Source organism: Portunus trituberculatus, chromosome 41 (genome assembly GCF_017591435.1).
Source record: "Portunus trituberculatus isolate SZX2019 chromosome 41, ASM1759143v1, whole genome shotgun sequence".
NCBI lineage: Eukaryota > Metazoa > Arthropoda > Malacostraca > Decapoda > Portunidae > Portunus > Portunus trituberculatus.
This window is the reverse complement of record NC_059295.1, coordinates 6,100,579-6,128,395: the sequence shown is the minus strand read 5'-3', so window position 1 is coordinate 6,128,395 and position 27,817 is coordinate 6,100,579. Positions and strand designations below refer to the sequence as shown.

Here is a 27,817-nt window from a genome sequence, read left to right as displayed (position 1 = left end):
TTCAGTTTCTCAAGATGAAACACAGTGTGGTCACATCTTGGAGGCTTTCTGGACTTGACATGTAGCTTGAGTGTAGCAACAACAAGCCTGTGATCAGTCGCAAAGAACTCAAACCTCCTAAAAATCCTGCGGTTCTGAAGGATCCTCTAATGACTACTAACAAGAATATGGTCAATCTCCTTCGCTACCCCTCCAGCATTGCTATACCTAGTCCAGCAGTGCAGCGCTGGTCTCTGATACCAAGAACCTGCAATTCTCAACCTTCTGGATCTTGCAAGATTCAGAAGGAAAGAGCTGTTGTCGTTCCTGGTACCAGAGCCATGGGGACCAACACATAACTTGTAGCCGGCTCTCTCAGTGCCAGTGACAGCATTAATATCACCCAAAACAATAAGTGCATCACGACAGGGACATAGGTCCAGTACAGAGTCGAGTTTGGTGTAGAGCGTCTCATTCTCTTCAGTTTCACACACTTTGGTAGGAGCGTATACTGTAACAACAAACGTGAAGCCTAGACTGTGCTTCAGCCTTAGTCGCATTATATGTTCATCAACTGGAGTAACCTCTATAATGGACGGCTGCAGTCTGCTGGAGACACCTATGGCTACCCCCTTGACATGGTGATCATTGCTCATTCTGGACCAACACATAGCTTGTAGCTGGCTCTCTCAGTGCCAGTGACAGCATTAAAGAAAGTTAAGATACAGGTAATTCTTCATATACACAATAGATGCATTCCAAGAGGCATCGCGTATATCAAAATTTGCGTAAAACAAACATGTAATTCTCATAAGAAACAATAGATAATAGGGGGGATGTGGGATGTGGTCCAAAAAAATTTGTACAAAATACTTTATTTATTTGCCTAAATTAACATGTTTTTATTATTTAGCATTCTAAATACTAGAAGTGTATTTAAAGTAAATGAAAAAGCAAGAAATAATAAGAGAAAGCAAAAAATAATAAGAAAAAACAACAAAATGAAGAATACGTAAACACAACCCTCACTGCATCACTGCCTTCACCACTCACACCACAGGTAAGTCACCAACTTCCTCTGAGCTTTTCCTCTTTATCAAAAATCCATTTATCAAAAATAATCCCACAAGCAGAAGATGACAGACGTTTTGGGGCCATCTTGGTGAATTATAGGCAGATTGAAGAGATTCCGTCTGTACTCAGTGCTGGCAGACTGCAAATGAGGCACGAGAAGAGAAAGGAGCAGCGGAGCTCCCACCTATCGGTGAGCTGTGGAACTCTCTGGTGCGCAGTTTGTTATTGCGTCTGGCGCTCAGTTTGAAAATGCGGTTGGGCCAAATCCTGTATAAGCAAACCAATCGCATAAATTAAACTAATTATAATATTTTTTCGGTCGTGTAATAACAAAAACGCGTAAATTAAACACGTGTAAATCGAGTTACCTGTACTAAGTTATCATGCTCTCCCTGAATTTTTAGTCTTTGCATAATATAAATTTAAAATTTAAAATTCATGTGCAGCAAAAGCTTTACAATCTTCATATAGCATGGGCCTACTGTGGTGGTGGGTGGATTGTATCCATGTGAGGAGTGAGTGCCCTCTACCTCCCAAAGCTCAGTCCCCTTCTGTTTCTGCTCTCTTTGCTTCCCTTTCTGTCCTTTCTTGGGCAGCCAGGGTTTATACCTTCAGGGATAGCAGTGTCCCTGCCCAAGGCTGACCTAGCTAGTTAGGGTGAGCTTGAAATCCCTCCCTGTAAAAAAGTCCACAGCCGCTACCAGAATTAGAGGTATAGGTCAAGGTCGAGGCTCTAGGCACAGGCAAGCCTCAAGCCATGATCCCAACTGTGCAAGCCCCTCGGGCTTGCCTACCCATATGATGGATGATGCAGGGGGAAAGCTTGCGAGATCCTTGTGTCTTGAGAGGGACAGGGGTGCCGGTGGGGTTGCAGATGTGGCACCTGCCCGTCAGACCATTCCTGGAGTAAACCTTCGTAAAGTTCTACGTGTAGGCTCCTGGAACATCCTGAGCCTCTCAGAGGATCAATGACTGCCTAATCTACTGGATGAGCTCAGTAGGCTGAGGGTGGATTTGGTGGGACTCTCTGAGACAAGGAGGCCTGGCAGTGGCGAGACCAATAGCAAGGGTTTTACTTACTATTGGTCCAGCATGAACAATGATCACCATGTCAAGGGGGTAGCCATAGGTGTCTCCAGCAGATTGCAGCCATCCATTATAGAGATTACTCCAGTTGATGAACGTATAATGTGACTAAGGCTGAAGCACAGTCTAAGCTTCACGTCTGTTGTTGCAGTATATGCTCCTACCAAGGTGTGTGAAACTGAAGAGAATGAGACGCTCTACACCAAACTCGACTCTGTACTGGACCTGTGTCCCTGTCGTGATGCACTTATTGTTTTGGGTGATATTAATGCTGTCACTGGCACTGAGAGAGCCGGCTACAAGTTATGTGTTGGTCCCCATGGCTCTGCTACCAAGAAGGACAACAGCTCTTTCTTTCCTTCTGAATCTTGCAAGATCCAGAAGGTTCCAGGTTCTTGGTATCAGAGACCAGCGCTGCACTGCTGGACTAGGTATGGCAATGCCGGAGGGGTAGTGAAGGAGATCGACCATATTCTTGTTAGTACTCGAAGGAGCATCCTTCAAAACTGCAGGGTTTTTCGGAGTGCCAAGTTCTTTGTGACTGATCACAGGCTTGTTGTTGCTACACTCAAGCTTCATGTCAAGTCCAGAAAGCCTCCAAGATGTGACCACACTGTGTTTCATCTTGAGAAACTGAAGGACTTGTCATGTGCCAAGGAGTATGCAGTGACAGTCTCCAATCGGTTTGAAGTGCTTGACATCATCGAGGACCCAGTTGAGCTATGAGATACCTTCAAATGTGAGACCGCTGCCAAGGAATGCGTTGGGGAGCGCCCAAGGTCACAAAGTGGCTCTGCCTCAGTGGAGACTCTGGATAGTATTGAGGAGAGTCACGGTGCCAGACTTGCTGGAAAGTGTGGCCGGTACAGGACTATGTCATGTAGGACTAGAACTCTCCTGAGGAGACACAAGGAGAGGTATGTCAGGGGTCTCGCTGAGGATGTAGAGTGTCATTTAAATGCTAATGACCTCCGACCTGCCTATCAAGCCCTGAAGAAACTCCACTCCCAAGTCTACATCTCAGGTGAGCACTATGCAAACAGTAGATGGTTGCCTTGTATCTGACGCAAATGGGTAGATGGCTTGCTGGGCTGAGCACTTTGAGCAGCTGTTCACAGTGGATCCTCCAAGCAGACAGCTCCAAACTGCAGGGTTACTGATGCTGGATGCTGATCCACCCATTGAAGAAACTGCACCCTCCACTGATGATGTGAAAGAGGCTATGGGAAAGTTGAGGTGTAGAAAGGCAGCTGGCATCTGTAACATCAGAACAGAGCTGCTCAAAGAGGGAGGTGGTGAAGCCGTGATCCGTGGGTTGCATGTTGTCTTGACTGCTGTATGGCATTCAGGTACCATTCCCCCTAACTACAAAAAGGGATTCGTCATCCCTATCTGGAATGGGAAAGGGGACCATCAGAACCGCAACAACTACCGCATATAACACTGCTCAGTGTACCAGGCAAGGTGCTTGATCACTTGCTGTTGATGTGTATCCACAGTCACCTGCTGAAACACCAGAGACCTGAACAGTCTGGGTTCATGCCCAGTAAGTCAACAACTGACCGGATTCTAGTGCTCCGGTGTAGTACTGACAGAAGTTTCAACAAGCAATACTTGCAGCCTATGTTGATCTCAAGAAGGCGTTTGACTCAGTGCCTCGAGAGACACTCTGGGATCTTCTGTGTCTCTGTGGGATTCCTTTAAAGATTGTTGGTTTATTAACTGGCCTCTACTCTGGGACTTTGAGTGCTGTGAAGTGTGGAGGGGACATGCCCAGCTTCTTCCCTGTGAATATGGGAGTGAAGCAGGAATGCATGCTTGCTCCACCACTCTTCAACACTTCCATGTACTGATGCAGTAATTTTTGCTGAGTCACTGGAAGCAAAGTCCTTGGGACTCCAGGCTTCCTGCCCCAAGACCAAGGTTCAGGTGTTTGGAAGCTTACCAGATGAAACAGTATAGTCTGTTCGTGCATGTGGCAAGGACATTGAGATCTCGGAAAACTTCACATACTTTGCTCGTGTAGTGCATAATGACTGTGGGTCAAGCCAGGATGTTGCATGCCTTATTGGCCTGGCCCACAGTGTTATGGACTCGCTCAACACAAGTATTTGGCATTGACGGTACCTGTGCAGATGGATGAAGATTCAGATCTTCAAGTCGCTGGTGATCGCTGTCTTACTCTACAGTTGTGAGACAGGGACACTGAACACCGATCTGAAGAGGCGAATTGATGTCTTTGGTACTAGATGCCTATGTAGGATCATGGGATACCGCTGGTATGACTGTGTCAAATAAGCGATTGCTTCGTGAGACTTATTCAAGGCCAATTATTTTCTTTTTTTACATTAAGGCCTATAGCGCCTGTAGGCACACTTGAAGAATGTGTGAGAAGCACTGTTCAGCTTCTGCCCATTAGTGGCACAGGCAATTTTATTTATAGTGGTACCCATATTAGGGCCCATATCACCACCCAAGCTCATCTTGGGTGTAACCACCTAGAACCTGGGTATCATGGTGACACGTAGGCAACTTCAAACCACTCGACAAATGGCAAAGTGTTTAAGGCTGTACGTGGTGGGATTCAAACCTACGCGTGGATGTCTACCCGATCCCACACTCACCACCTTATCCACTACGCCACCGCCTCCCTAGCATAGTCTGTCACCACCAGCTGTGACTATATGGGCATGTGACACACTACCCAGAAACCAATCCTACATATCAGGTTATCTCCAAAAGGGATAAACCAGCATGGAGGAGGCCAAGGGGACGTCCACAGAACTCATGGCTGTGGCAAGTCGATGCCTCTTACTGGGAGTTACTTGGCACGGGAAGGGAGCCTGCATGGAGACTCACAAGGCATGACCGCCTGGAGTGGCACCATAGGGTAGGCAAGGCGACGTGCCCCCTGGTATATACCCCACATGATTGATTGATTGATACTGAACTGTTCACTTTATTGATTACATGTTTACAATAGTTAAGAAAAGAGGCAATAGTAGATGGAAGCACTGATGCTACACAGTATCTGTCAATGTACACTCAACCCTCTGCTATCACACATATTGGGGCATCTATCACTGTGTGATAGCCAAAGTGAAGAACCTATGATAGATAATACAGTAATCGCCCGCCTATCTGGATCGCCACTGTCTGGAGCTGCCCCCAAGCATATTCAAACCTACCGCATGAGTGATCCCTCGATCTCGCTAGGTAGCAGCATTTACCCCTATGCCCTCCTGCTCGACAACTCGAGTAATGACGGCACTATTTGGTGAGTTTGTAGTGTTCTTCGTCATTCCAGCATGGTAAGAATGTACGAACATCCCACCACCACTTAAGGCGGCGTCACACTAGCACTTATTTCGTCGTCTTCGACGATTTCCGTCGTTTTTAAGGCAGCATCACACTAGCACTTTTTCCATCGTCTCATACAATTTCCGTCATTCTTTTACTCTTCCATCAATTCTTTCTGTCATCTTGAGTCAGACGGAACGCACTGTTTTCCTCTAGCACCAATTTCTAGTCAAATTAAGATCTATGGTTTCTAATGCACACTTTCATAATAAAATTTATTTTCTTGCTAATTGGAATGATGCTATAATCTTAATAGAATCTTCATAAGTAAATGTAAATATATTCATGTGTATATATATTTTGTTTTGGCCTAGCAGTGAAAAGTGGCTCAGTTGTTTGTTTACATTTCTGTGGGACTGAGGTGCTCCAAGGCAGAATTTCCAAGTAGCAACTGGCCAAGATGAGCTGCTCTGTTGTTTATGAGTGGACAAAGCTGTCCGAAAAGTTTCTCATAGAGAGCAATAAAGGCCAAAAATAGCAACGAAAAAATAGCAACAGCTTGCTGGGGGTGAAGGGGCTGCCATGTTTGTTTACAGTTGACAAACACAACAAAGGCAGAAGTGAGCTTGTGTGTGATGACCAGCGTCAACAAAAGTTGACAGTCTTTACAACATTGACAGAAGAAATTGACGGAAAAGTACTAGTGTGACGCCGCCTTAAAAATGACGGAAATCGTCAAAGACGACGGAAAAAGTGCTAGTGTGACGCCGCTGTTCTTGCTGTCGCCAGACACTGAGCAATTTTTCTATAGGTGGTGTTCCAAAAGCCCTTGCTGCTGCTCTAGTGTCACGTTTTTTGACATAATATACCACTTGTAGTTTGAAGGAAACTGTGTAACTCAATCTTTTTCCTCCTGCTGCCATAACAGTGCTGGTATTGATGTGTTTTGTTTTGATTATGAATTTGATGTTACACTCACTGCTAGATGGCATTGAGTTAGAGTGGTGATCAGCTGATATTTATAAACATGCATCACAACTTAAGAGGTTAGATTGCTTTAATTTTTATGATAATTCGTTTCTAAAGTGATAATGTTGGTAGTGATGATAATACCAGCAATTAAATAATGATGCATGCAGTTAGGGTAGGTCAAAGTACAGAAGAAGTTACAACCTATATGCCACCAAATACAGTACTTCATTGTGGATGATTAGGAGCTAAGGTGGATGGGTTGATTGGGAAAATATGCGAAGAACTATTTCTCAATAAAAGTATTCATATCTTTTTTCTTCCTGCTGCTATAATGGTGATGGTGTTGATGTGTTTTATCATGATTATGAACTTGGTGTTACTCCTCACCGCTAGATGGTATTGAGTCAGAGTGGCAATCAGCTGATATTCATAAACATGCGTCACAGCCTCACAGGTTAGATTTCTTTCTTTTTCCTGATAATTCATTTTAAAGTGATAATACTGGTAATGAAAATAATATCACAAATAAAATAATGATGCATGAAGTTAGGGTAGGTAAAAGTACTGAAAAAAGGTGCATCCTATATGCCATCAAAAACAGTACTTCATTGTTGATAAGGAGCTAAGGTGGATGGGTAGATTGGGGAAATATGTGAAGAACTATTTCTCAATAAATGTATATGGAGAAACTCAACTATCATGTGACATCATAACCTGGAAATTTTGGAATAACAGGTGCACAATAGCAGTAATTGTCCGATATAGAAATATGTGCAGCTTTTTAAGTATACGTGATAGCAGTAAAACACAATAGTGGAAGGCGCAATAGTAGAGAGTTAAGTGTATACATATTCTGTTGCAGTGTATACTTCATTACCTATATACTGATGGCATGTGGATTGTGTGAACACAAAAATAATTGCAATTCAGTCCATACGCTTATTTTTCTTAAAAATTGCACATTTTGTTTTATTCTTTAACTTTGCTTTCATGGGGAAAGGATAATGGAAGAAAATTCCATTTCTCAATCTCAAATACAGTTTTGTGATGATTTTGAGAAAATTTCCAAAATGAAAGTTGAAATTTATATTAGTTTAGACCTAATCCCATTACAATGAATGACTAGCTTTATCAGATATTGACTTTCCTCTCCCTCTCTTCTGAAAATCAACTGTAATGCACTCTTCCAAGCACCTGTAAACAACTGACAATATCATGAAATACCTTCCTATTAATCAATCTATTCAAGGATCACCTACATTGTAAAAAAAAATGTATATACTGAACTACCTTGGAGGCCTCTTCACATGAACATTCTCTAACAGAATTTCTAAACAACATAATATAATTAGAAAAATATTTCTGTACATGTGTTTTAGAAGGCACTAAAACAAAAAATCTTGAAAAAATGGAATTGTGAAACTAATTTATTCATACCAGTCCACTACAGTGGAATCAGCATAACTTGATACAGCCAACACCTAAAATACCAAGTTAGTCTAGTTCCACTACAATGCACACTCTTCTTACCTTCTGCACTGTACGGCTGTGATCATTGAATACACAGTCCAGCTTGGATCGTGAGGCTTTGTTGAGATTCCAAGTGACCACTGCACCGTTGGTGGAAGCAGTTGCCAATACTGCATCTGTTAGGGAATTACACTGTACATCAGAAAATGAAGAGGAATACAACTTTTTCTTCTATGCACATCAACACCATCACCATTATAGCAGGAGGAGGAAAAAAGATATGAATACTTTTATTGAGAAATAGTTCTTCGCATATTTTCCCAATCAACCCATCCACCTTAGCTCCTAATCATCCACAATGAAGTACTGTATTTGGTGGCATATAGGTTGTAACTTCTGTACTTTGACCTACCCTAACTGCATGCATCATTATTTAATTGCTGGTATTATCATCACTACCAGAGATGGAGGTAATGAGATTGGAGATGGAGAGGGAAAGGGCAGATAAAGATAGAGAGTTGGAGTGGGAGAGAACTCGCCATGCAGTAAGTACGCCTGGAGTTGTTGGTGGTGCAGGAGGAGGAGGAGAACAGAGTGTAGAGCGTACTTTAGTTCAAAGTCTCCAGCTAGTGCCTGAGTTTGATGAGGCTAAAGTGGCTGAATGGTTTGTTCGCTTCGAGAGGAAAGCCAAGGAGTTTGCTTGGTCTCGAGAGAGATGGGTAGGCTTGGTCGCGAATAAACTCAAGGGAAAAGCCTTGGAAGTTTATGATAAAATGTCAGCTGATGATCTGGATGATTATGAGGAGTTTAAGGCTGACATCTTGCGGGCATATGAGCTGCGACCAGAAGCCTATCGCTTGCAATTCAGAGGAAAGAGGAAGCGAGCAAGTGACTCCTACCTCGAGTGTGCTCGTTCACTGGAGCAAGTGTTTGAGAGGTGGATTGCAAGCGAGGGTGTTGACTCTCTCGAGGCTTTGAAGGAGTTAGTAGTTATGGAGCAGTTCATCGACATTGCTGATAAGGAGCTGGTACCTCTGTTGAGGAGAAGAGGTTTAGGACTTTGAAGGAGGCTGCTACATGGGCTGATGATTATGTGTTGGCCCACCGTCCTGTGCAGCAGCCTGGGAGTTGGAGTCGTAAGGAAGGTGGTCCTAAGGGAGGCCCAGGGAGTGGTGGCAGTTCTTCCTCGGGCTCTCCAGGCCACTTTAGGCGATATACTGGATTCGGCAGTAAGATGGGTTTGGAAAGCCCCAGGCCCCACCCTCCTTCTGCGAAGGATGGGACGGCGGGGAAGGCGGCCCCTAGAACTCCCAAGTATGATTACCAGCCTACGTGCTATCACTGCCGAGAAAAAGGGCATTTTAAGTTCAATTGCCCAAAGTTAGTGACAGCTGAAACTCCCAAGTCCTCGCAGAAACCAGTTGCCTTGTTGGTGTGGCCTGACACAGTTCATGGTGATGAGTTGATTGCTCCTTCAGGTTTTAGAAGTGAGAAGGCACGGCATGTGCCTGAGTTGTGTTTGGAGGAAGGAGAGCAGGTTGGCCCCGCTGTCCCTCCCCCTGTTGCCTCGCCCACTCTTATTAAGGAAAGTGAGCTTGACTGGTGCCGTTCTTTCCTGTGTGGAGGCACGGTTGAGATCGATGGCACAAAGTATCCCGTCACTGTACTGCGAGACACGGGAGCACAACAGTCAGTGTGCCGAAATGTCACTGGGAAGAAGGTGACATCTAGCCAGGCACTGTTGTGTCGTGGACTTAACATTGTGGAGGAGTTCGTGACGGCTGAGGTGACGCTGTCATGTCCTCTTGTCACTGCTACGGCTCAGGTAGCAGTGGCAGACGAACTGCCAGTCGCAGGAGTGGACTTCCTGCTTGGGAATGATTTGGCTGGTGGTCGTGTATGGATCCCAACCTCTGATGAGGATGAGGTTGCTGAAGAGTCTGGGCCAGTGGTGCAAGACTCTGTAAATGTTGTTACCCGCTCTCAGGCCCGCCGGGCTGAGAGAGAGCCTGTTACTACCCAGGAGGTTGCTAGCAGCCAGGTGGGATTAACTCCAGATGGGAGTAGCAGTGCTGATGTGGTGGAGCCAGTGTTGGGCTCACCATTGAGTTCTGGTGTAGAGGCTGACGGTGACGGCGTGGAGTCACTTGTTAATGCACCGGACTCGGCTTTGGGAGTTGTTGCTGAGAGTGAGGACGGAGTGTTGGGTGTAGCTGAGTTGTTTGATGGTTATCCTCACTTTGCAGAGCACTCCGGATGGAGCACTCTTGCTGAGTCGCTTCCTGGTGTGGATGCTGAGGGCTCTGATGTTCAGCACAGGCCCCAGCATGATAAGTCAGGCAGTCTGTTGGAAGTTGGCACCCAGGGTGGGGAGACTTCCAGTTCTGTGGGGGAGTTGGAAGTTTCTCCCCCTGTGGAGCATTGTGGAGGCAGGGAGCGAGCTGTTCCCTTGCCTGGTGACTGCCTGGCTGGTGGTGATGATCTTTCTGAGGACTCACCGGATCACATGGCAGGAGCGGAGCAGCCTGGGCCAGGGCCGGTATTTATCAAAAGTTCCAAGAATTCTCCTAAATTTACTCCCAAGTGTGTCTACGTCACCATGACGTCACTCTCAAATTTTGGGATTTCTCCTAGCCGCCTTGAAACTCCGTTGGGAGAATTCCTATCTTCTATTTTTCCCAAGGTTGTGGAAATCAGTCAGTGTTACCATGTGAAAAGGAAACATACAACTTTCGTGTTATTTAGGCTTAAAGTAATGTTTTTTCTGCCTAATTATACAATGATAAATAAGAAAAAACTATAAAAAACACAAATAATTCATATATATACCAATTTTATGGTAATGGTACATATATTCCTACTCGAATTATTTCGGTACCGCATGGTGGATGTAAGCAATGACACGTGCAACTTTCAACTTTCAACACAATGGAATGCAGCACACACATACATACATACATATATATATATATATATATATATATATATATATATATATATATATATATATATATATATATATATATTATATATATATATTTACCTAATTGTATTTACCTAATTGTAACATACGGAAAAGAGCTATGCTCGTGTTGTCCCGTCTCCATATCTATTAATGTCCAGCTTTTTCTTAAAATCATGAATATTCCTTGCGTTGACCACTTCCACGTCTAAACTATTCCATGCTTCCACCCTTCTATGAGGAAGCTATATTTTTCACATCTCTCCTATAAGTGGCCATTTTAGTTTTTCCCATGCCCTCTCGACATTCTTTCATTCCACATACACAGATCTTCCCTATCCATTTTTCCATGCCAATCATCACTCTGTATATTGCTATCAGGTCTCCCCTTTCTCTTCTGTTTTCCAGGGTCGGAAGTTGCATTCTTTTCAGTCTGTCTTCATAAGTCAAATCTCTTAAGTCAGGCACCATTTTGTTGCAGCCCTCTGTACTTTCTCTAGTTTCCTTATGTGTTTCTTTAAGTTTGGAGCCCACTGTATTGTTGCATATTCAAGCCTCGGTCTTATCATTGCAGTAATTATTTTCTTCATCATTTCTTCATCTAAATATCTGACGCCACTCTTATGTTCCTCAATAAGTTCAATACTTCTCCAATTATTTTGTTTATATGTCTCTCTGGTGATAGGTCATTGGTAATTGTCACCCCAAGGTCTTTTCTTCATGACTGGTTTTATGTCTTCATTTCCTATCTTGTACATACTCCTGATTCTTCTTTCACTCTTGCCAAACTCTATTTTCTTGCATTTTGTCGTGTTGAACTCCATTTGCCATGTACAGCTCCATTTCCATATTCTGTCCAAGTCTTCCTGGAGTAGTTCGCAATCTTTGTCACATCTCACTTTTCTTAACAATTTTGCATCGTCTGCAAATAGGCTCACATAACTGGACACCCCATCCACCATGTCATTTATGTAGACCGCGAACATTACTGGTGCCAACACTGATCCCTGTGGAACTCCACTCTCCACCAAGCCCCATTCTGATGGTCTGTCCTTAATTATTGTTCTCATTTCTCTTCCTACCAAAAAGTCTTCCATCCATTTTAGTAAACTGCCATGCACTCCTCCTACCATATATATATGTGCGTGTGTGTGTGTATATATATGTATGTATATATATATATATATATATATATATATATATATATATATATATATATATATATATATATATACACTCAACCCTCGATTTGCCGGACTAAAAGGGGGAAGGCTTGTCCGGAATGGCAAATGTCCGGCAATGGAAAATGTCCGGGGTCTACCCCTTGCCGGACTTTACCCTATACAGGTTGAACCCGCTTTAACGGCACGCGATTTACGGAATCCGTGTTTAACGGCAAAAATTTCCGGTGGGAACATAGTGTTGTCTTTAACGGCATTTCGGCACCTGCACCAGCTGTACCAGGAAGTTGGAAAATAAATCAGACGTTTTTTGTTCAGAAAAACAAAACTGAGGGAGAAGAAAGAGACTTTGCACCAGATGTGGAAGACAAGAGAAAGAAAAATAAAAGAAAGGCAGGATCAGGAAGAATAGAAGTAACAGGAGGTGCCGAGGCAAAGGCAAAACCTCCGACGACCATCATCATCATCATCATCTCACCACGTGGGGCCGTAACACATGCCAATGCCACCCCATACAGCTCGCAGACTTGGGCAACACTCATTCCTCCATCTATTTTACGTAAAAGTTCCAGTTTTTGCGACACAGAAAGGTGCACAGGTTTAGCTGTACGCTTGGTTACTTTCTTTGGTGGGTTTTTGGGTGGCATCGTTGTGAAGAAGAGGTGTATCCACGACAAGTACGTAAGCACAACACTCGTGTGACGCGCAGACTTGTTTACAGTCCAGTACTAGACGTGTATGTCCGCCCGCTGCCATCTATAGTGCCCGATTTGCGAACTTTGTCTGGCGCGGTAGTTTGAAATCGACTTGTCCCGGACTTTTTTTTTTTTTTTTTTTTTCACAGACTCTTGTCCAGCAAATCCAAATCCGGCAAATGGAGGTCCGGCAAATCGAGGGTTGAGTGTATATATATGTGTGTGTGTATGTGTGTGCGTGTGTGTGTGTATATATAATATGTATAATATATATATATATATATATATATATATATATATATATATATATATATATATATATATATGTGTGTGTGTGTGTATTTACCTAATTGTATTTACCTAATTGTAACATACGGGAAAAGAGCTATGCTCGTACTGTCCCGTCTCCATATCTACTAATGTCCAGCTTTTTCTTAAAATCATGAATATTCCTTGCGTTGACCACTTCCACGTCTAAACTATTCCATGCTTCCACCCTTCTATGAGGGAAGCTATATTTTTTCACATCTCTCCTATAAGTGGCCATTTTTAGTTTTTTCCCATGCCCTCTCGACATTCTTTCATTCCACATACACAGATCTTCCCTATCCATTTTTCCATGTCAATCATCACTCTGTATATTGCTATCAGGTCTTCCCTTTCTCTTCTGTTTTCCAGGGTCGGAAGTTGCATTCTGTTCAGTCTGTCTTCATAAGTCAAATCTCTTAAGTCAGGCACCATTTTGTTGCAGCCCTCTGTACTTTCTCTAGTTTCCTTATGTGTTTCTTTAAGTTCGAGCCCACTGTATTGTTGCATATTCAAGCCTCGGTCTTATCATTGCAGTAATTATTTTCTTCATCATTTCTTCATCTAAATATATGAACGCCACTCTTATGTTCCTCAATAAGTTCAATACTTCTCCAATTATTTTGTTTATATGTCTCTCTGGCGATAGGTCATTGGTAATTGTCACCCCAAGGTCTTTTTCTTCATGACTGGTTTTTATGTCTTCATTTCCTATCTTGTACATACTCCTGATTCTTCTTTCACTCTTGCCAAACTCTAATTTCTTGCATTTTGTCGTGTTGAACTCCATTTGCCATGTACAGCTCCATTTCCATATTCTGTCCAAGTCTTCCTGGAGTAGTTCGCAATCTTTGTCACATCTCACTTTTCTTAACAATTTTGCATCGTCTGCAAATAGGCTCACATAACTGGACACCCCATCCACCATGTCATTTATGTAGACCGCGAACATTACTGGTGCCAACACTGATCCCTGTGGAACTCCACTCTCCACCAAGCCCCATTCTGATGGTCTGTCCTTAATTATTGTTCTCATTTCTCTTCCTACCAAAAGTCTTCCATCCATTTTAGTATACTGCCATGCACTCCTCCTACCATTTCAAGTTTCCAGATCAGTCTCCGGTGTGGTACCTTATCAAAGGCCTTTTTTAAATCCAGATATATTCCATCAGCCCAACCATCTCTTTCCTGTATTACATCTATCACCCTCGAATAGTAACATATCAGGTTTGTCGTGCATGAACGCCCTTTTCTAAAACCAAATTGACACTCACAAAGTATGTCATTTTTCTCCAAGAAGTCTGTTCATCTATTCTTCACCACCCTCTCACACATCTTAGCTACCACACTTGTAAGTGACACTGGTCTATAGTTCAATGGGTCTCTCTTGTTACCTAATTTATAAATTGGGACAATGTTAGCTCTTTTCCAGTCTTGGGGCACTACACCTTCCCTTAATGAGGCATCAATTACTTCACAAACTTTTTCTGCCAGTTGCCAGTGTGTGTGTGTGTGTGTGTGTGTGTGTGTGTGTGTGTGTGTGTGTGTGTGTGTGTGTGTGTGTGTGTGTGTGTGTGTGTGTGTGATCCCCTCCACTTCCTGTAGATTCACCGGGAAGTGAATGAACCTCCGGATGATGTCAGGGTGTACAAGGGCATCCAAGGTGTCATTGATCACTCTGCTGATGGTGGGCTGTGAAAGTCCAAAGTCATCAGCATTGCACTGCTGCATTTTTTCCGTCGCCAAATACCGAAGTAGTGCCACCTTCATCTCCGCACTCACAGCACAACTTCGTTTTGTTAAATTAGCAATTGCAGGTCGCACTAAGTCTGTCACAAACACAAGGCCAGCACGATCAACCCTGAACCTTCTCTTGAATTCAGCATCGTCGTACTGGTCGAATATGTCTCTCCTTGGCTGGAAATTCCTGCGCTGACGAAGCCTGTGTTGATGTTGCTCGGCCATCTTGCTGCCTTTTGACTGCTTCCAACTTTTTGGGACACCGTTTTCGTTCTCCCAAGCGGAGCGCGACTTGGGACTCACCACAAGACGTTGGGATAAGCCACAAGGATTTTCTCACAGTTGGAAGTAGTCTCAAGTGCTTAAGAGAGCCCCAAGCGCTTAGGACTTTCCCCCAACCCTTGGAACTTTTGATAAATACCGGCCCAGCTCTCCATCCTCAATGCGGTGTGGGACATAGGGTTGCAGCGTTGCCTCAACCCCATGATCCTATAGTCCCCCTTTCTCTGACCCAGCTAGAGCCTGCAGAGCTCATTCGTAAGCAGCAGGAGGACCCGGCGTTGGCCTCCTTCTTTGCTCGAGTGGGTGAGGGAAGTGAGGAGTTGGAAGGCAGGGAGGAGTTTGTTTTGCACCTAGGGGTGTTGTGTCGTAGATGGCAGAAGAGTGACGGTGGTGAGTTATTGCAAGTAGTTGTGCTGCATAAGCTGCGTGAGGCACTTGTGCTGTTGGCACATGAGGGGCCCATGGCTGGACACCTGGGCATCCGAAAGATCGTCGCTCGCCTGCGTCGCAATTTTGGTGGCCCAGCATGTCTGGAGAAGTAGCCACGATTCTTAAGTGCTGCCACACTTGTCAAGTGGTGGGCAAGCCTAATCAGACACCCCCTGTGGCGCCACTCCACCCCATCCCTGCTGTTGATCCTCCCTTCACGAGGGTTTTGATTGATATAGTAGGTCCTCTGCCTACTACCAGGGCTGGTCACAAGTATCTGTTGACCATAATGGATGTTACCACGCGGTACCCTGAAGCAATTCCCCTGAGAAGCACTCACTCTAAGGTGGTGCTGAAGGCTTTGTTAACCTTCTTTACACACTTTGGATTGCCAGCAGAGCTGCAGTCCGATCAGGGGACCAACTTTACTTCAAAGTTGTTTAAAGATACGATGACTGCGTGGGGGATCAAGCATATTGTGTCCAGTGCTTATCATCCGCAGTCTCAGGGAGCCCTGGAGAGACACCATCAAACCCTCAAGACCATGCTCAAGAGTTTCTGCATGGAGAGAGATAAGGATTGGGACGAGGGTGTGCCATATGTCTTATTTGCGGTGAGAGAAGCGCCCACTGAGTCCCTGGGTTTCTCACCCAATCAGCTAGTGTTTGGACACCGAGTGCGTGGACCGCTCGACGTTGTTCGGGAGGCTTGGTGTCAGCCGTCGCCTGAGCGCCCTGTCTCACTGCTTAAGAGCCTTATGAGCAGTCGAGAGAGATTGGCCAAGGCATTAGAGGTGGCGCAGGCCCACCTGTGTAAGGCCCAGCAGAGTATGAAGGGTATTATGACCGAAGGGCCGAGTATCGGAGTTTTGCTCCTGGAGATGAAGTGCTCGTGCTGTTACCACTTCAGGGCCAGCCGCTTGCTGCCCGCTATAGTGGCCCCTATGTTATAGAGAAGAAGGTGGGTGACCTCGACTACCTGGTGGTCACTCCTGACCGGCGCAAGAGGGCTCAGCTGTGTCACGTTAACATGCTGAAGCCCTATTTTCGTTCTACTAGCCAGAAGGGCTCTTTTAGTTCTGCCGTGCAAGAGGCATCTTCAGTTTTATTTTTCTGCCGGGAGGGAGAGGCTCCAGAAGTTATTGGGCCTGAACCTGTTGTTCCTACAGGGCAGTGGGAACGGAATAGCCTCCATCTCTTGAAAGAGAAGGTTGAACACTTAGGGGATCAGCAAGATGAGTTGCTTCGGCGGCTGAGGAAGTACTCTTCTGTGTTCAGCAGTGTCCCGGGCAGGACACAGTTGATAGAACATGACATTGATGTTGGGGACGCAAAGCCTGTCAAACGGCCCCCATACCGAGTGAGCCCAGGAGTGCAATATCATAGTCAGACATATAAAAGGAGCAGACAACGTTGTGGCCGATTGTCTGTCCCGGGGCCATTCCCTTTAATCAGTTCCATGCTTTAAAAAAACAAAAATTTGTAAATGTTTTGTTTCCAAATTTTTTTTTTTTTCTTTTAAGGGAGGGCGTGTGAGGGGCACCGTCTTAATCTCCTTTAATTTATTATTTCACATGTACTTATTGTATGGCGGCGACCCAGTGCGAGCCCCTCGGGCTGTTCTTCTGAGCAGACAACCCACCTCCCTCTTTTCGTTTCTCGTTGCAAGCAGGAGTCAGTACCAAGGTAGTCTTCAGCTGAGGTGGACACAGACGCTCGTTGGTCTGGCACATGGTAGAGCTACGTGTTGCTGGGCTTCTCTAGGTGCTCACTAGTAATCGGTCTGGGAGTTGTGCCCTCCTGTTTGAGTAGCTGGCTTGTTACTTGTAGACTGTGGCGGTAGAGCAACGGGCTTGTTGTTCTAGGAGAAGTGTAGTTGGTTGGCGGCATTTCTCCTGTGTGGTGCGTCTGTCCACTCGTAATGGCGGCGCAGAGAGACGCGTTAGTGTCTCGTTTTGATTGTTTTAGGTGGCCGTGGTCACCAGTGGGGTTTGGTGGGCGACTGTGTGCCCCCATCATCTGTTGTGTAGTATCAGTAGTATACTGTTTATAGTACCGGCCAATCTTCAGCTGAGGTAACACGTACGCTCTGGGCACAAGATAGAGATACGTGTGCTGGACTGTGTGTTAGAGGTACTCAAGTAGTCATTGGTTTGGGAGTTATGCCTTCCTTGAGTAGCTGGCATGCTACTGGTAGACCGTGACTGTTAGAGCAACGGGCTTGTTGCTCTAGGAGAAGCGTAGTGGTTTGGCTGCACTTCTGTTTTGCGTCCGTCCTGTCTTGTGGCGGCAACGCGTGGGAGAGACGCAGCATTGTCTCATCCTGTTTGTCTTGTGGTGGCCGTAGTCACCAGTGTGTTTTGGTGGGCGGCTGTGTGCCCCATCATCTTTAGTATAGTGGTATACTGTATTGTAGTGGTTGTAGCCACGCCCACTAGTGAATGCTGAGAGGCTTCATGCTGTCGGCCAGGTGTGCGTAGTTCTCGTCCGTCAGACTTGTCTGTGACGGGTATCTGGACTCCTTATATGGCTGTTGTCACCCGTAGGTGGTGTCTGGGCTTGTGTGTACACCACCGGATGTGCTGTACACATCATATGTTGTAGTAGTCGTAGCCTAGGGAGGTCAGTCTGACAGGTGTTAGGAAGCACTTGTCGTAGTAATAGATAGTATAGTAATATATACACTGCGCGTGTTGCCCCAGTCTGTGATTCATCACCGTCTGTGGGCAAGGCGGGTGGAGAGGCATTAATACTTCATAGAGAAGTGGGTGGAATTGTCCTTGTGGGCGGTTTCTCTAGGGGGTATTAAGGCCTCGCCATGTTACACATAACATCTACCATTTATAAATTCTACTTGGTTGGGTACAGGAGGAGGAGTTGCTAAGGAGATTCCCTTACAGTCGGGGGAAGTTATACACTGTTGGCGACCTTTAAAGAACCTGAGTGTTGCGGCTGCTGTGATTTATAGTGGTGTGGGGCCTGTGGAGTGTTATATCCCCCACTAACTGTACAGTAATAAACTGGCGATCGTGCCAGACCAACACACTCCTCAGTGAGCAGCAGCAAATAGTCACAGCTAGAGTGGCGTATATAACAATATATATATTAAAACCTCAGCTCACGACCATAATTTGTTCCTAAATCCTGTTCGTCACCCGATTTGTTCGTCACCCTATTTGTTCGTCCCCTGAATCAATTTTTCCCATAAGAATATTGAAATACCATTAATCCGTTCCAGACCAAAAAAAAAAATCATACTTTTGTCCATAAAACCCATTCAAAATAGACCTTTAATGTATGCATGACATGAACGAAATAATTATAAAAAGCCTAAATTGTTTTACTTACCTAAATGCTATCAAAATGATAATAAAATTAATAAAAAAGAAAAGGTTATTTACTTGAGAGACTGGACGTTGATGGCATGATGGAATGGAGGAGAGGAGGATGGGGAGGAAGACAGACAAGATCCGAGAAGACAGTCATGAGAGAGGACTTTGGATGTGCCAGAGCTACAAAACAGCTGTGTAGCGTCACAAGTCAGTGCCGCTATGTCGGGCCTCGTTACAATAAACATAAGCATGGGAAACATGGAAAGATTGCCAGTCTTCATCTCTGCCTTGGAAGACCCTTGCCTGCTGGGGATTGACTTCCTCACGCATGTGGGAGCAAGTTTGGGCTTCCAAGAAGGGAAGTTAAAGGTACGTCGTCAGGAAGTTCCTTTGATCCTCAGAGGTGATACTCAGTGTGATAGGAGCGGGTAGTAGGGCGGCGTTCCTTGCCAGGCAAGCAAGGAAACGGCTGCAATGGATGTGCCACAATCTGCAGTACCTGGACATGGCCAGGATGATGATGACAGCAATGCTGAGAGCAACCAGAGCAGCAAGGATAATGCCGAGGAAGCTACAGTAGAGTGCGCCGGTAACATCACCATGCCCAGGAAAAACAGGAGAAAATCGTGGTGGCACGGAGATTATGTTATGTTTTGTATTCTTGTTGTGTGATAACCGGGTTGGCTATCACACAAACGGCTCGCCTGCCGGCAAGCCATTTTAACCGCGTTTGTCCCCCGAAATATCGTTCATCCCCTGGGTCGATATATTGACAAATTTTTTGGTCGTCTTCCGAATTGTTTGTCCCTAGAGACGTTTGTCAAGCGAGGTTTTACTGTATATATATATAAATATATATATATATATATATATATATATATATATATATATATATATATATATATATATATATATATATATATATATATACATATATATATATATATGAATATATATACAGTACCCTCCCAAGTTTAGCGCTTGCTTTCTTCTTAAGATATAGCACCAAACTCGAGGATCGCTATACTCGGGGTATTGAAAACACTGTAAAAACGCTTATTCATTCTGGCCCGGGACGAAGCTGATTTTTTTTCCTCCCCACTTTACTCTCTTATTTCAAAACATCAGATTTTTCATGTCCTTGTTACGATAAGGGTGAGGGCGGGCAGCAGTGTACAGAACAAGTGGCTTCATTTTACAGTCTCCAGTTGCACTGACTGTAAAAAGAACACTGAAGCGTTGCTTACTTTCCTTGTGCCCTCTGGGCTTCCTTTCTTTGGCGATTATGGTTGATTTTGGTTGTTGTTTCCAGTGAAACCCAGTTTCATCGGCGTTGAATATTTGACGGAGATCGTAACCGCCGTCCTCAGTCATTTGTTTCAAGACACCAATGAAACTTTCCACCTCTTCTGTAGATGCGTCTGCTGCTTCACCCAGATATCGTGCCCTCTTGAACGAGTGTCTTTTTTTTAACCTTGAGAACCAGCCATTACTAGCAGAGAAAAGTGGAGGACTGTCAATGTTTAACTTACGTGCCACTGCAGCATATATTTCTCTTGCCTTCTGTCTTACCTTACCAGAAGATATGCACACATTTCGGTCATTTTTGTCAACAATATATTTCTTCAAATAGTGTTCTGTTGTTACCATCAACTTGCTTGTAGGATGCGTGATGTGAGCAACTTGAATCACAGAGTTCCCTCGAGCGTCTTTCAGGAAACGTTTTATTTCCTCACATTTTGCTCTTATTCCTCTAACAGTAGACTCACTAATATTGAACAAGTTTCCAACGGCAACAGGTCCCACTCCAGCATCAAGCTTATCCAACACTTTGCCTTTTTCCTTCATGTTTAACAGTCTTCTCTTTTTACCCTGCCTCTCTGGCCTGCTTCCTTTTGCCGAAGTAGGTTTCTTCGAGCCACATGCTGCAGTGCCTCCTTTATTTCCTGACATCACAATTAATTAGCTTGCATATAAGAACTATCAAGATGCTGCTGGAAGAGGGCTAAGGACGCGTGCACACGTGGTCAGCTCAGTCAGCCAACTGCAGGAGTCTTGGGGCAGCATACGTGACGCCCCCGGAAGTAAACACGACCGATACTTGTCAAAGCAGCGAAACTCGGGCGATACAGCGCCAAACTCGGGATGGTAAGAATTTAGGACTAAGCGCCAAACTCGAGGATCGCGAAACTCGGATAGCGCTAAACTCGAGGGTACTGTATATATATATATATATATATATATATATATATATATATATATATATATATATATATATATATATATATATATATATATATATATATATATATATATATATATATATATATATATATATATATATATATATATATATATATAGTAAGGTCTCGGTTTCCGTCAGAGTTACGTTCCTGAAACATGACGTAAGTTGATGTTGTACATAACTCGAGTTTCCGTACATTTCAAAGCATATTATCGAGTTTTCAACCAATCATTGTTTATGGTCATTCAGGTAAGTTAAAGGTTATATTGTTATATTATTTACAACTATGTAGGAATATGAAACACAAGCTTGTTTTTGCTGTTGATTAGAGCCGCGAAGACGAAGGACTGCAGGTTGCCAGAGGGGTGGATGCCTGAGGCCGCCAGGAGGGTGGGCAGGTCGAATGTTGTGACGCCCAGGGCAGACAGCTGGGAGCATAGTGCAGTGAGGTGGGAGTAGAAGTGTGGGCAGCAGAGCAGGAAATGCAATAGGAAAGGGCAATAGGGATCAGAAGACAGACGCAGACGGTGCAAGTGAACTGCGAGTGTCATGTGGCCCAGGCAAAGGCTCCGGAGTTGTTATTGTTGTGATGGTGGGTGCGCGAGCCCTCAAGGTTGTCAACCTCCCCGTTGTCATGGTAACGGGCTTTTCTTAGCATCACTGCTGTCACTAAGAAGTTTTCTCTTTGGTGCCATTGAGCAAGATACTAAGAACTTGAGTCAGTAAACACAGAAGTAGGATAACACTCTTGCCTGGGGCGACGGTGTGATGGCAGGATGTTGTTGTATTCAAGCGTGAGGCGGGCGGTGTAGCAGGTAACCACTAGTGACGCCTGGCGACCAACAATAACAATAAATCCCGCGCTTTACGACTTATAAATTTTCAATTTTTTTAATCTTAAATTGCCTTATAGTGGACTGACATAACTACGAGTTTGACGTAACTCGAGACAGACGTAACCCGGGACCTTACTGTATATATATATATATATATATATATATATATATATATATATATATATATATATATATATATATATATATATATATATATATACAGGCAACCCCCGTTTAATGAAGGGGTTACGTTCCTAAAAAACACTTCGTTAAGCGAAACTTCGTTAAGCGAACCGAATATAACAAGTTTAACCCCTGATTTGAACTTCCATTGAGAGTAAGCAAAGCGAGAGTGCATCATAGTACAGTAAAAGGTTTAATAAAAGTAAAAATTATGAAGTTAAACATTTAGGCAGTTTCATTTAAGTCATTATAATGTACACTAACGTATGTATGTACGTAACTTTATAATGTTGATGATCTTAACTTTATGAAGGGAGGGAGAGTGAAACGGGAAATACACTAACCAACAACCTGTGGAATGTAAACAAAGGGCGCATCATTGTACCGCATACAAAACTATGTACCACATTTCCACAAGGCTTTCCATTTTATCCATTGTAGAGTCACGAGTTCTGGTGGTTCTTTTAGCTTGCCAGGAAGATGAGGTCTCACTAGCCTTCTTAATAGAGTATCTGGACTTGAAAATAGTAGACAGTAGATGGAGTCAAGCCATGGTGGGAAGCAATGTTATTAGTTTTCTGGCCTCTCTCTTGTCTGTGAATAATACCCAGCTTCACTTCGAGAGTAGGACACTTCCTGGTCTTCTTAGGAACGTTAGGCCACATTGCAGGGTGTTTTGGTGGTAAGTTGAACTAAGGAAGATGAGCTGCTGGTGACGCTGTTATGTTTTGACTGGGCAGTGAGTGGTGCGTGTGATCTTGATCTTGATGTTGATGCTATAGGTGACACAGAATTTGTATCGGCAGAGCCTGTGTTGTCCACGAGAGGCTTGATCGTGATCTTTATTCTATAGGTGTCTCAGGATTTCTCCTGAGGCAGGCCTTAGTACCAGCAGCTCCTGATGTATTCAAAAGCCTGTCAGCTTGCATGATACAGTGGGGCTTTCAAATTTGGAAAAAAATTACCTGGATAAAACTTCGTTAAAGCGAGTTTGGTGTTCGTTAAACGAGCAGATGGTAGTAAAATGAAACCTTCGTTATAGCGAAATTTCGTTATGTGAACCTTCGTTAAACGGGGGGTTGCCTGTATATATATACAGTAAAACCTCGCTTGACGAACGTCTCTAAGGACAAACAATTCGCGAGACGACCAAAAAATTTGTCAATATATCGACCCAGGGGACGAACGATATTTCGCAGGACGAACGCGGTTAAACGGCTCGCCGGCAGGCGGCAACCGCTCACCCACGCTGACGCTGTCCTTCACTCTCAGTTGTAGTTGAGCGCTCGCTACGAACTGATGTGCAGCAGTTTGTTCGTCATTGCTAACTGTTCACAGTGCTTTTTTCTTGTTTAAAGTGCTTTTTTTTTCATTTTTTCTTTGAGTGTTGATCTTCTAAGTGATTCAAGATGCCGCCCAAGAAAATTTTAAAGAAAATTACCATCGATGAGAAGAAAGAAATTATTGAAAAGCATGAGCGTGGTGATCAAGTCTCTGATCTCTCCGCTCAGTACAAGATGGCTAAGTCAACTATCTCGACAATATTAAAAAATAAGGAAGCCATCAAAGCAGGCAATGTGTCTAAGGGGGTTACCTGTCTCTCCAAGCAATGGACACAAGTGATTGAGGAGGTGGAAAAGCTGCTTTTAGTATGGCTTAATGAAAAGCAGCTTGCTGGTGATAGCGTGAGTGAGGGTTTAATCTGCGAGAAGGCTAGGCACCTTCATGACGATCTCAGCAAGACCATACCAGGAACCAGCGAAGCTCAAGAGTTCAAGGCTAGCAGGGGTTGGTTCGAGAAATTTAAGAGACGAACTGGCCTACATAATGTTGTTCGTCATGGGGAAACTGCTAGTTCCGATTCTACTGCAGCCGAGGCTTACAAGGCTACATTTGTTAGTTTCATTGAGGAGGAAGGATATGTGCCACATCAAGTTTTTAATTGTGATGAAACCGGACTCTTCTGGAAAAAAATGCCAAGAAGGACATTCATCACCCAGGAAGAGACAAAGCTACCAGGATATAAGCCCATGAAAGATCGCCTCACCCTTCTGCTGTGCTCCAATGCAAGTGGAGACTTCAAAGTGAAGCCGCTTCTTATTTATCATTCTGAAAACCCTAGGGTATTCAAGAAGAATAATGTGGTCAAGACTAGGCTACCAGCATTGTGGAAGTCGAACTCCAAGACATGGGTGACCAGAATTATTTTTAAGGAGTGGCTGCATGAGGTATTTGCCCCCAGCGTTAAGGCTTATCTACAGGAGAATTGCCTCCCTGTGAGGTGTCTTCTTCTGATGGATAATGCTCCTGCCCACCCTCCAAGTTTGGCTAATAACATGGATGAGGATATGGACTTTATTCAAGTAAAGTTCCTACCACCCAATACCACCTCGCTTATACAGCCTATGGACCAGCATGTGACTGCCAACTTCAAGAGGCTCTACACCAAGGCACTGTTCAGCAGGTGCTTTCAGGTGACCAACAACACTGACCTCACCCTTAGGGATTTTTGGAAGAACCATTTCAACATCTTCCACTGCATTAACCTCATTGATAAGGCGTGGAATGATGTCACTTATAGGACCCTTAAAGCATCTTGGAGGAAGTTGTGGCCTAAATGTGTCCCAGAGCGAGACTTTGAGGGGTTTGGAGAAAAGACTGGAGCACCTGAGGTCGAAGATATCGTGTCCATAGGGAAGACATTGGGCCTAGAAGTGAACGAGGAGGACGTTGAGGAGCTGCTTGCTGACCACAAGGAGGATTTAAACACCACCGAGCTGCAAGAGCTGCAGAATAAACAGCAGAAGACCCTAGCTGAGGAGCATTCTTCACATTCAGAGGATCAGGAAAGGGAGGAGGTTGTTCCCAGTGAAGTGATTCGTGAGGTTTTGACAAAGTGGAATGATGTGCAAGAGTTTACTGAAAAGCACCATTCAAACAAAACAATGGCCTTATATAAGAACAATGAATTTGATGAATGACTGCTTATGTACCATTTTTTGTTCAAGATTATACATTTAATGTGCTTTCATTCATTGTTTACTTACCCATTTGGGTTATGTACATGTTTTTTATTTCTCAATTTATAAGGGGTTGGGAGAGAAAATCTCGTGTATCTGGGTATTTCGTGTATCCGCCAGGGCCTTGGCTGCTATAATCTGGATACGTGGGCGATTACTGTATATATATCTGACTTATGTGAATTCCCCAACCCCTCAAAAAATTCAACTCATGCAGACTTTAGGGAGATGCAGGATTTATTTATTTAATTTTGGGGATTTAAGATTTTTGGATTACTATTGTATCTCCAAAATCTACATACCCTAAATTACCAGATGGTATAGTTTATCTTTTTATAATTAAATACATTTCCCATCAGGAACCCATTTTAAATGTCTTGTGTGGTTGTGTCATAGCCTGACTCTCGCCCTACGCAGTACGTGGCCAGGAGTCAAGTAGGGAGGTGTGCCATTTAGCTCTCTAATTTTTGCCGGACAGGTATAAGTTGACGAGAATTAGAATGAGAAACATCAGGAAGAGAAGACAACTAGAAATATACAAACAAAAGTATTGTTGGGAGACAGCTGGACTTTCAATTCTGGCCTCCCCTCTCCCCTCTGTCATTCATGTTATCTCCCCCTCCAAGACCCTGCCTCATCCCATGTCTCACTGCCAGGCTTCTCCACCATCTCTCTATATCATAAGACTGTTATGATCTTTTCAAACACTTTTTTTCTTACTGCCTTCATCATCACAACTTTACATCACATAGCTCTCACAATAACACCATTACAAAAGATTATGTTGAGACAGAGGTAGAAAGCTGTACCAGACAAGCAATAAATACTTCACTATCATTATCTCACTTCAACACACTAATAATGACTCAGATAGTGTCCAGTTCAGCGGTGAAACGGCAGATTGCCATTACGCTGCTGATGGCACCTTTCCAACCTTATTCACATTTTCTAGAGAAGCAGGTATCTGATATGTTATCATCTTACCATGCTCCAGGAAGTCATTATTGTACAGGCAACCCCCGCTTAACGAAGGTTCACACGACAAAATTTCACTATAACAAAGGTTTCATTTTACTACCACCTGCTCGTTTAACGAACACCAAACTCGCTTTAACGAAGTTTTATCCAGGTAATTTTTTACAAGTTTGAAAGCCCCGCCGTATCATGCAAGCCGACAGGCTTTTGAATATACCAGCGCCTCTCATGGACAACATGCACACCACTCACTCCCCCTGTTCCAAACAATAACAGTGTCAGCAGCAGCTCGTCTTCCCTCGCTCAACTTACCACCAAAACGCCCTGCAATGTCGCTTAGGCTAAGAAGACCAGGAAGTCTCTTACTCTCAAAGTTAAGCTGGATATTATTCACAGACACGAGAGCGAGAAAACTAATAGCATAGCTCGTCACCATCTTGACTCCATCTACTGTCTCTACTATTTTCAAGTCAGCAGACTCTATTAAGAAGGCTGGTGAGACCATATCTTCCTTGCAAGCTAAAAGAACCACCTGAACTCGTGACTCTACAATGGATTAAATGGAAAGTTTTGTAGAAATGTGGTACATAAGTTTTGTATGTGATACAATGATGCGCCCTTTGTTTACATTTCACAGGTTGCCAGTTAATGTCTTTCCCGTTTCACTCTCCCTCCCTTCATAAATTTAAGATCATCAACATTATAAAGTTACGTACATACATACATTAGTGTACATTATAATGACTTAAATTAAACTGCCTAAATGTTTAACTTCATAATTTTTACTTTCGTTAAACCTTTCACTGTACTATGATGCACTCTCACTTTGTTTACTCTCAATGGAAGTTCAAATCAGGAGTTAAACTTGTTATAATCGGTTCATTTAACAAAGTTTCGCTTAAAGAAAGGTTTTTTTAGGAATGTAACCCTTCATTAAGCAGGGGTTGCCTATATACACAATCATATAATGTGCTTTCATTCATTGTTTTCTTACCCATTTGGGTTATGTACATGTTTTTTTTTTTCTATTTATAAGGGGTTGGGAGAGGATATTCCGCGTATCCATAGATTTCGTGTATCCGCCAGGGCCTTGGCTGCTATAATCCGGATATAAGGGTGATTACTGTATATCTTTTATGTCTTGATTTTGGTTTATCGCTTGCCTGAAAGCACACCCCGACACTACACCTCCCCCACCAATGTTAGAGCCTCAATGTCAAGAAAGGATAATTTTGTAATACATAAAGTGAAATCTTACATGGAATACCAAAAAATAAAGCAGAGATGAGATCAGCCACAGACGAGGCGGAGATTCGAGGCGACTTGACTGCTTCTTCTTCTTGTGACCCTTTTAGCTTGCGTGTTGCTTTCACCACGATATTTATGTTTCCACTCCTCTATTGCCTGCTATAATGGATATCATATCTTAGTATTCATATACGCTCATGTCATGAGGATAACCTCGACTCCGTGGCACCGAGTGATAGTGAATTAATAATGAAATACCGCGGTATTTCATTATCAATTCACAAGAAGAAGAAGCGGCCAAGTCGCCGCGAGTCTCCATCTCGTCTGTGGCGAATCTCATCTCTGCTTTATTTTTTGCTATTCCATGTAAGATTTCACTTTATGCGTTACAAAACAATCCTTTCTTGGGGCCAAGGTTTGTAAAAAGCTAACAGAAATTTTGTTTTGTGAACATATATGCATATACAGTGATCCCTCATTTATCGAGGTTAATGGATACCAGA

General features: G+C 43.7%; 1 protein-coding gene across 4 annotated transcripts in view; it reads right to left on the bottom strand.

Moving 5' to 3' along the window:
• Positions 1-27,817, bottom strand: part of LOC123516785 (GATOR complex protein WDR24-like) — a 334,605-nt gene that overhangs the window by 234,026 nt on the left and 72,762 nt on the right. For 3 of the 4 annotated variants that reach the window (XR_006678279.1, XM_045276440.1, XM_045276441.1), the window contains one exon: positions 7,942-8,057. The exons of the other annotated variant lie outside the window; for it this stretch is intronic. Coding sequence is in view for 2 of the 3 variants with exons in the window: in XM_045276440.1 (XP_045132375.1) it covers positions 7,942-8,057 (116 nt within the window). In the remaining variant the exon portion in view is untranslated. The remainder of the gene's footprint in view (positions 1-7,941; positions 8,058-27,817) is intronic. 4 annotated transcript variants of the gene reach the window in all.